This window comes from Ylistrum balloti, unplaced genomic scaffold (genome assembly GCF_031769215.1).
Source record: "Ylistrum balloti isolate Yb309-2 unplaced genomic scaffold, AGI_CSIRO_Ybal_v1 Utg369676, whole genome shotgun sequence".
Lineage (NCBI taxonomy): Eukaryota > Metazoa > Mollusca > Bivalvia > Pectinida > Pectinidae > Ylistrum > Ylistrum balloti.
Genome location: NW_026781919.1, coordinates 848945 through 859987, shown reverse-complemented (window position 1 = coordinate 859987; position 11043 = coordinate 848945). Strand labels below are relative to the sequence as shown.

Sequence of the window (11043 nt, the reverse complement as noted above, 5' to 3'; positions counted from 1 at the left end):
TTTACTAAGTTCAACCTCATAAGTTTACTAAGTTCAACCTCATAAGTTTACTAAGTTCAACCTCATAAGTTTACTAAGTTCAACCTCATAAGTTTACTAAATTCAACCTCATAAGTTTACTAAGTTCAACCTCATAAGTTTACTAAATACAATATTACCAGCGAAAATTGTATGCTGTAGCAAAAAAAAATCTTCACATGGTTTTTATTAACAAAAATAACTGTTACTGTAGTAAAAATATAGGGTATCGTAAACCTAAATTGTAAAATTTTCATTGGGGATTTGTTTTCATATATCTTACAGGTTCTCGTAACCCACAAATTCATACCTCCACAAACTGTTAAAACAAGTATTAGTAAATTTATTACTTATCCATAAAATCAAGTAAAATTCTTTTTTTTGTTGGAAAACCATGGAAATAGAGCTCCATATAAATACATAATTTTACATTATTCTTGGTTTTAAGCAATGAGCTGCATCTTTTCCTCTTGACTGATCCTTAACCCTTCCATGTCATCTGCAATCATCTGACCGTGATCTTCCATCTTCTGTTTTTTCTTTGTCTTTTTTGGTCTCATGTGGACCTTATCCTCTTTCTTCCTTAAATTTTTCTGATTTTCATTGTCCATATTTACCTCATCAGTATTTTTCTTATCCTGATTTCTCACAGGAAGTTGTTCTCCAACAACAGGAAGTTGGTCAACAGCAACAGGAAGTTGGTCTGCAGCCACAGGAGGTTGGTCAGCAGCAGGACGTTGGTTAATTTCTGCATAGTTGACAGGGTCTCCGATGGCATCCTGCAGTCGCTGCCAAAAGTGAGGTCTTATATCCACATCAGTCCAGTCCAAAAATGTTTTACCCATCAGCTTGGCTGGAACTTTGCACTTATCAAATTTGATCAGAATCAGCACATCTTTTCTCTGAAATAGTGAAGAGACAAAATTATCTTAACTTTAATCTTGATATTAATATGTTAAACTCTCCCTTTTTCATTAAGAATAAATTGAATCCCTCAACCACCTGTCATAATCCTAATGCCTATAAGCTTTGTATCATGGACCCTGAAGTAGTTAAAAGCATTAATGTTTTTATCCCAATATGAAAAGGAACTGAAACAAGGAAATGATGGAAAGGGTTGTCTAATTCCTGACCTTGACATGAGAACTATAAATATGACATTGTGATACTACACGTCTTTAAAATCTGACCTGTGCAATAGCTTTGTTGTGTGCTTGCTGCAATTCAAACTGTCCCCACATTGACTTAAGGAAATTTCGTGACATCAGGACGATGGTCTTTCGGCTTTTATATATGGAATCCAGGACATTTTCTGCAACAGCCATCCCTGTGTGAACAAAAATTAAAGATCTTGTTTGGAGAAGTTTATTATACAACATCAGCTCTACAACTCCTTTTTGTTATATTTAATGATGAGAGATCTTAATTTGTTCTCTGAAAGTTGGATCTTTTCCCCTTTTTCCAACTTAATTACTTGAAATATGAAAATTCTTTCAAGAAATAATTATAATGATATTTGACTGTTAAATCCAAGACAGTCACCAGTCAGCCCTTTTGTTTTTCTGATCAGTTCCAACATAAAAAAATCTGTTCAGCCGTTTTCCAGAAGAAGATGACAATGTTTAAAGTTTACAACGCACGATGTACGACGTCGGACAAAAGAGGATCACAATAGGTCACTCTGAAACTTTTCTCAGGCGACCTAAATTCACAGCAAGGAATTGAGAGCAACTTACATATAAAATGAATAAAGTTTATATTATATAAATGCTAAAGAATTTTCATAACATTAGACAGACCTCTAGAAGAGCCAGTAACAACTGTCCTGATTAATCAAAACTACCACAAGATGAAAATTTACCTGGTATAAAATCTTTAAAGTCTATGTTAACATTGTAGCCCATGCTAAGCAGCTGTTTGAAGAGCTCATTTTTCACCCATTCCTCATCTTCACTGCTGTAGGATATGAAAACATCATACTCCAATGCATAGCCAGGTACTGTGAATAAAAGAACAATTAACATAATGACATTTAGTCTAAAACATGTCTACCATAACATGTCAAATTTTTGTTATTTTTTCACAAGATTATGTGGCAAATGTTTCGCTAGAGAATAGGTAATTTTATTTTTCTAAACTTTGTCGGGCTTCATCCTAAGAACATACCACCCAAATATCATGCCTCTAGGCTTTTCTGTTCACAAGAACTATTTCTCCCTCAAACTACAGATATATATATATGATTACTGGAGGGAAACATATCATATCTCCCTCACACTACAGATATAAATATATGATTACTGGAGGGAAACATATTATATCTCCCTCACACTACAGATATATATATATATGATTACTGGAGGGAAACATATCATATCTCCCTCACACTACAGATATAAATGAATGATTACTGGAGAGAAACATATCATATCTCCCTCACACTACAGATATAAATGAATGATTACTGGAGGGAAACATATCATATCTCCTTCACACTACAGATATAAATGTATGATTACTGGAGGGAAACATTATATAATATCTCCCTCACACTACAGATATAAATGAATGATTACTGGAGGGAAACATATCATATCTCCTTCACACTACAGATATAAATGTATGATTACTGGAGGGAAACATATCATATCTCCTTCACACTACAGATATATATATATGATTACTGGAGGGAAACATTATATAATATCTCCCTCACACTACAGATATAAATGTATGATTACTGGAGGGAAACATTATATAATATCTCCCTCACACTACAGATATAAATATATGATTACTGGAGGGAAACATTATATAATATCTCCCTCACACTACAGATATAAATGTATGATTACTGGAGGGAAGCATTATATAATATCTCCCTCACACTACAGATATAAATGTATGATTACTGGAGGGAAACATTATATAATATCTCCCTCACACTACAGATATAAATGTATGATTACTGGAGGGAAACATTATATAATATCTCCCTCACACTACAGATATAAATGTATGATTACTGGAGGGAAACATTATATAATATCTCCCTCACACTACAGCTATTAATATATGATTACTGGAGGGAAACATTATATAATATCTCCCTCACACTACAGATATAAATGTATGATTACTGGAGGGAAACATTATATAATATCTCCCTCACACTACAGATATAAATGTATGATTTACAGATGGAGGAAACATTATATAATATCTCCCTCAAGCTAGAAGTATAAATATTTGATAACTCACCATCATAATTTTCTGGATCCAAGGGTGGCCAGTCTATCTGATTATGTCTATGTTTTACTCTGATTACTATTGCGGCCACAAGCACAGTGATTGCTAAAAATCCTCCACCTCCTATTACAGCAATCTGCCATGTTGGCAACACTTTCCCAGGTGCTGAAAGAAAACATCACACATGCAAGTAATAAAATGTTTCAAAAATGAAATAATAATATTTTTTCCCTTTTTTTGTAAAAAAATACTTGCAATGTAATGGGATGACTCTTTATGGTCTCAAAAAACACTTTGATGGGTTCAAATTTTTGAAACAGAAAGTAGCATCATTGAAAGTACAAAAGATATCACTTTACCTGCATTTAACAGTAATCAGTATAATTGACAGAACTCCGTGACCCACCTGGTTGATATTCCTGAAGTGTGATTGTTTGGTTATCTGTACCGTAACTGTTATTGGCCACACACGTATATTCGCCCAAGTCCTCACTCTGTTTTCAGAAAAAAAAAACACAGTTAAATGATAATTCATTGATATTTTCTGATTGTATGTATCATGGATATCTATGTTTCTTTATAAGTTGTTTGGGAGGATCAAATGTGTGTAAAGTCTTATTTAACATTAGAAGTGAACAACAATAACGATACATAGTGTGTATAAATGGCCGTGCTTCTACATCGTTGCATTTTTGAAGGAAATAATTCATGGTTGGCATAATCTTTCCAAACCAATAACCTTTTGTATTAATATCAACATAAATATATTTACCCCAAAAATTCTCTTAACTTTTCAGCTCTCCATGATTTACCTAAATACTTACTGTCACATTGGTGATGTTCAGGAACAATGCCTCTCGATCCTTTCCAATAGGCAAAGTGTGAAATGTGAGATGAGGGCTATCATTCAGTTTGGTTCCGTTATGATTCCACCATCGGTGCAGCTAAATTGAGCAAAATAAATGAACCAGTTATGAAAATTAGTACAAAAAATCACATAATGGTTACATCTTCATCGTAAAAAAAAATCATTCTTTTTCAAAGAATGACAGCAACTTTGTCAGCTTACCAACTTTAATACAGTGTACTGCATAATCTAATATACCCACACAATTTACCACTCTAATCTATTCACGAGTTATAGACTGTCAAAATTTTAAAATGTCTATTTTTTAGGTACAAATTGCAAGGATGGACAAATGTCCATGTCTGAAAAGGTTTTCAGCTTCATTTTAGGTAACTTAAAAATTCAATTGAAAACTGTAAGAGGAGTCGTGTCCAGCCAATTAACATATTGATTTGTTAAAGGGGCACAACTCTTGGAAACAAGCAGGAGCAAAAGTGTGGTCTTAATCAAATTTTCAAAAGTTGTCAAAACATGTTTTTTTTCCCACTGATTTGAAATGGGACATCCGTATTCATTTTTGAAAGAAAATTGAAAGATTTTCAAGAGTAAACTGCAATTTTTTGGGAATTTGGCCTAAATTTGGAATAATTTCAAGTGGGCATGGGTCTCTTGATATTATCAGCCCAAATAAGCTCTCGGAAACCCTGTACAAATTTGTCAATGGAGTAAAACATACAGACTGACAGAAAGAAAACCAGACCCAAACATAGCCCTTATTTATTGGGAGAGTACAAAGACATTAGATTGACAGAACAAATAAAACAGTGTAATCATAGAATACATTGATAAGAGTTAAGCCATTGTAACAATGATAATCTCTTCTTTATTGTACCTACTGGTTAGCTGATAAATGTTTCCTATGACCTGACAGATCACTGCAAGTCAACACAAGTATGTTGTTTTGATTCAACGACAAGAAGAATGTATACCACGCAGTGGACGTGTTATATTTGATCGAAAAACTTTTTACCGTGGAAAACGTCAGCAGTAACTTCGTTGTAATTTGTTGAATCTGTGTAATCTATGATTAGGATGTATGTGGTATGTGTTGGATCTATTAAGTTGTCCTGTTATAAGCCCACCCCCTGAATTTTGGCACTAATGATGGTTACTGCCATTTAAGAAATAACATACCATGCTTTTTCATTGTCCTTTAATAAGCCCATCCATGACTTGAAATAAGCCTCTACTGAAGATATAATTACCCTGCAGTAAATCATACACAATAAGACCAGGTCCATGTTTCAGTGTGAGATTGTGTTGGTCTATCAGGCTTGTTACATGATAAATAAGGCAGTGTTTGTGAAATCAGTAACCATGCAAAATTAATTTTTTTTTCATTTATGTTATTGATCACTTAATAATTTCTTTATCTTATTTAAAAGACTATAAAAAGTAAACAGTAAATAGGACATGTTACTTCATAGATATGCTCTTCTATATCCTTTGTGTAGCAAGAAGTGGTGTTATCGTAGCCCTACAGTGGTATTATCATAGCCTTATAGTGGTGTTATTGTAGCCCTATAGTGGTGTTATGGTAGCCCTATAGTAGTGTTATCGTAGCCCTATAGTGGTGTTAACGTAGCCCTATAGTGGTGTTATGGTAGCCCTATAGTGGTGTTATGGTAGCCCTATAGTGATGTTATCGTAGCCCGAGAGTGGTGTTATCGTAGCCCTATAGTGGTGTTATTGTAGCCCTATAGTGGTGTTATTTTAGCCCTATAGTGGTGTTATCGTAGCCCTATAGTGGTGTTATCGTAGCCCTACAGTTGTGTTATCGTAGCCCTACAATGGTGTTATCGTTACCTGATAGTGGTGTTATGGTAGCCCTATAGTGGTGTTATTTTAGCCCTATAGTGGTGGTATCGTAGCCCTATAGTGGTGTTATTGTAGCCCTATAGTGGTAGTTTTTGTAGCCCTATAGTGGTGTTATTTTAGCCCTATAGTGGTGTTATTGCAGCCCTATAGTGGTGTTATCGTAGCCCTACAGTGGTGTTATCGTAGCACTATAGTGGTGTTATTTTAGCCCTATAGTGGTGTTATCGTAGCCCTACAGTGGTGTTATCGTAGTCCTACAGTGGTGTTATCGTTACCTTATAGTGGTGTTATTGTAGCCCTATAGTGGTGTTATCGTAGCCCTATAGTGGTGTTATAGTAGCCCTATAGTGGTGGTATCGTAGCCCTATAGTGGTGTTATCGTAGCCCTACAGTTGTGTTATCGTAGCCCTACAATGGTGTTATCGTTACCTGATAGTGGTGTTATTGTAGCCCTATAGTGGTGTTATTTTAGCCCTATAGTGGTGGTATCGTAGCCCTATAGTGGTGTTATTTTAGCCCTATAGTGGTAGTTTTTGTAGCCCTATAGTGGTGTTATCGTAGCCCTACAGTGGTGTTATCATAGCCCTATAGTGGTGTTATTTTAGCCCTATAGTGGTAGTTTTTTGTAGCCCTATAGTATTGTTATCGTAGCCCTATAGTGGTGTTATGGTAGCCCTATAGTGATGTTATGGTAGCCCTATAGTGATGTTATCGTAGCCCGAGAGTGGTGTTATCGTAGCCCTATAGTGGTGTTATTGTAGCCCTATAGTGGTGTTATTTTAGCCCTATAGTGGTGTTATCGTAGCACTATAGTTGTGTTATCGTAGCACTATAGTTGTGTTATCGTAGCCCTATAGTGCTGTTATGGTAGCCCTATAGTGGTGGTATCGTAACCCTATAGTGGTGTTATTTTAGCCCTACAATGGTGTTATCGTTACCTGATAGTGGTGTTATTGTAGCCCTATAGTGGTGGTATCGTAACCCTATAGTGGTGTTATTTTAGCCCTATAGTGGTGTTATCGCAGCCCTATAGTGGTGTTATCGCAGCCCTACAGTGGTGTTATCGTAGCACTATAGTGGTGTTATTTTAGCCCTATAGTGGTGTTATCGTAGCCCTACAGTGGTGTTATCGTAGTCCTACAGTGGTGTTATCGTTACCTTATAGTGGTGTTATTGTAGCCCTATAGTGGTGTTATCGTAGCCCTATAGTGGTGTTATAGTAGCCCTATAGTGGTGGTATCGTAGCCCTATAGTGGTGTTATCGTAGCCCTACAGTTGTGTTATCGTAGCCCTACAATGGTGTTATCGTTACCTGATAGTGGTGTTATGGTAGCCCTATAGTGGTGTTATTTTAGCCCTATAGTGGTGGTATCGTAGCCCTATAGTGGTGTTATTGTAGCCCTATAGTGGTAGTTTTTGTAGCCCTATAGTGGTGTTATCGTAGCCCTATAGTGGTGGTATCGTAGCCCTATAGTGGTGTTATTTTAGCCCTATAGTGGTAGTTTTTGTAGCCCTATAGTGGTGGTATCGTAGCCCTATAGTGGTGTTATTGTAGCCCTATAGTGGTAGTTTTTGTAGCCCTATAGTGGTGTTATCGTAGCCCTACAGTGGTGTTATCGTAGCCCTATAGTGGTGTTATTTTAGCCCTATAGTGGTAGTTTTTGTAGCCCTATAGTGGTGTTATCGTAGTATCAACAAAGTGTTAAGGTAATATTTTTCATAAGACTAACTAATTCACAAAACATATATGGGACTTTAGCTTTTGTTTTTCATGAAATTATCATTAAAATATGTTGTTAGAGTTGTAGATTTACAGGTTATCTATAAACATCCTTCAGGATCTGTAACAGACACTAGCCAGTGTCCATTACATTTAAGTTGTGCTGGTCAGTATCAGTAAACAGCGAGAATACTTAATCACTACTATGTTAAATCAGGGCTTATAAGAAACACCTAGAAGTTACGTGTCAACCTGTACTTGGGGGTTTCAGTGACACACAATCTAACTTACAAATAGACTTGTTGAACCAACAGTCATAGTACAGCTAATTTGAATGCTATCTCCTAGAGAAACAACCTGGACCTTATTGATTGGAGATGTCGCCACAATATTTGGAGCACCTGTAGGATTCGACGCTAAAACAAAAAAAAAAGAAAACAATGTTTCATAATCACAGATTTTTGGTACGGTACAGTGACAATTATTCTATTAAAAACCAAAGACTATGTATTTTTTCGAAAATTTCCACTTTAAGACCATAATTTTACAAAGAAGAGTGATACGTTTACTGAAATAAATTGGAAGACCCCGTTCCAAACTTGAGATTTGACAAATATGGATGTTGAGCCCTTACTGCCCTTTTCTCTTAAATGATTTTTCTCTCTCTTGGATTTGATGGCAACAATTGAACAATTCCAGAGGATTATCTGAATATCCTCATTAAAGATTATCTGTTAAATTAATGTTTCATGTAATTCTAGTTCCGTGAGAGAAAAACAACAGATAGATGTGATGTTAGAATACTTACGGATAACTATCGCATATCCTTTGTAGGTACAGCTGTTACCATTACTGTCAATTACCGTGCAGGCATACATTCCCCCATCGGACGTCACCAAGGGTGGCCAGATCTCCAAAATCTGATTGCTGTTTTCGAAGTAGACAGTTTTGTTGTCAAGGATGATAACAGATGAAAGTAAGAGTGATACTCTCTCTTGCGGCCACATAAAGCTATCATCTATATTGATATCAAAATGAGCTAAAACCATAAATTTTACTCCAAAACAAGTATTAATTGTAAACATGTGCTGTTAGGTATGTCCACTGACAGTTGTAAATGATGCCACAGGAAACTGTAGCTGTGCTCCAAGTGTCATTATGACAAAATTTTGTGTAGTCACAATCTCTCAAAAAACCCTTTATTAAACGTTTGTGTACATCTGTTGATATTTTAAAAGCTCATCAATTTTGACCAAAAAGTTTGTTTTCTACTGTTTTACTGTCATATTAATAGCCTATAAAAAGCCAGGGTCATTTGAAGACATGCCAGGTTTGGGTGGCAGAAGAAAGACAGTGTTCTTGGAGAATATTGTATGCCTACGGGCAGAATCTGGTGACAGCCCCATGTAGTCCTCGAAACCACGACCCAGTGGTGGAGGGCTAGTGATAAAGTCACTTAGTGCCGTAACCATTCCGTTACAGCAGCAATGCTTTCATATACTCTGTGCTAGTAACTGACTGACATCAGCAACATTAGCAATAAAGGCATGGAAGAACATTGGTCAAATATTTCAGACTTTACAAGCCAAAAACTTTGAGACCAATCCAAGACTACACTTTCAGTAAAAATGCCTGCAAACAACTGAAAAAGTAATATTCATAGCTAGATAATTATAATTACCACAGCACTTTAGAATGCACTGACAATGAAAATTTTGACCAATCACAAGTGAGTACCTGTACCTTTGGCAACAATTTGTTTCAACTAGCATTCAAATATAAGGATATTGGTCTGAAGGGTTGAGAATTTCTTCATCTTTAGTCCAGGTCATGTTGAAGCTTGAGGTAGCTGAATTTTCAACTGTACAACTAAATTTCAACATGCTGACCCCACCTGTAAGGTGTGGACCCTGAGGCCATTGTGGACCTGGGCTAAACTTTGGTCCCTCAGAGTCAACACAGTCTCCAGACAGTGGATTGTCAGTATATCCCAGAACAACATTCAGATGAGGCAGGAATGCAACAAAGATGATAGATTTCAGGCCTGCCATGCTCTTTTCAGTCGATGAAAGCAATCTATTAAAACAGAAGAAAAACATTTATCAGGGTGAAATTTTTTTGTAAACCAGCTGGTACTAGCCCATAAAATATCTTGTTTTGAGTTATGAGAAAGGTCATGGTTGACAGTAATGAAAAGTGATGAGCTGTTGCAGAATTTTTATTCATTTCTAAGTGAAACTTGACTAAACTCAAACTTAATTATTTCAACAGCAACTCCACAAAAACAATTTATTCACATACAACCTTCTTATATACGATTCTTAACCTCCCACCCTACTACCTCCACCCCTGCCTCTACCTCCAGCTACTCCATTTACACACAGCATTGTACCTTTCAATTCTACATCCTCCCTTCTCTCCCTCCATCAATACCAATTCATGGACACAGGTATTAAATATCATTCTTAACACACACACCCCATCTTTTTTTTCTCCACAAACCTCCATTCACAGACAGGTGTAACATCTACAGTAAGTCTTACCCTACATCCTTTCCCGCCATCAACCCCTATTCACCGGCACTGGTGTCATATCCAGTTCTTAACCCCCTTTCCCCAATCCATCCACACTTACATTGACACTCTTGCTAAAACTCTCCGCCATCATAACAGACACTGGTATAACATCTAATCCTCCCCCCCCCCCCCCCCCCACCCACCCAACCCCATTTACAGACACTGGTGTCTTATCCCCGTCTCCCTCCATCCAGCCCCATTAACAGACACTGGTATAACATCTAATCCTCCCCCACCCCCCGACCCCATTTACAGACACTGGTGTCCTATCCCCCTCTCCCTCCATCCAGCCCCATTAACAGACACTGGTATAACATCTAATCCTCCCCTGCATATGCTTATAGCAATTCTAACACAAAATCATGAAAGAAAGTTCTATTCACAATATTAAAATAATAATCAAAGACAATTATGACAATAATAAAATACACGTCGATCGTATCTTTAATATTTAAATTCAAGGCACCATAAGCATCCCGTAAACACGACTTAGTCGAAAATGTTGCGCACAGAGGTCAACAATGTGGCGTTATCAAAACAGAAAAATGAAAACGAAACCGAAGGACAAAACTAGCCAGTAGCCAGAAAAAATTATCACCTTACCTTTTGACCTCACCTTTAAACCGTGCGATATCGCCGCAGGTCCTAATACAGGTCTACACACAGGTTGTAACAGTCGGCATGCTAATGTTTTCTAAAATCAGAGCAAAAGCCGCTTTCTGAAAACCAGGCCAGTTCGCGGAACTACCATTCAC

At 36.7% G+C, this 11043-nt stretch overlaps 1 protein-coding gene across 1 annotated transcript; it reads right to left on the bottom strand.

Annotated features, from left to right (window-relative positions):
- Window positions 1-461: 461 nt before the first annotated feature.
- Window positions 462-9763, bottom strand: LOC132563899 (uncharacterized). The gene is made up of 9 exons (XM_060228663.1): window positions 9501-9763; window positions 8521-8657; window positions 8004-8128; window positions 4092-4211; window positions 3674-3761; window positions 3280-3432; window positions 1880-2017; window positions 1209-1345; window positions 462-920 (listed from the first exon to the last, which is right to left on the bottom strand). Exons 1-9 carry the CDS (start codon window positions 9761-9763, stop codon window positions 462-464), a joined length of 1620 nt encoding a protein of 539 aa, XP_060084646.1.
- Window positions 9764-11043: the final 1280 nt, after the last annotated feature.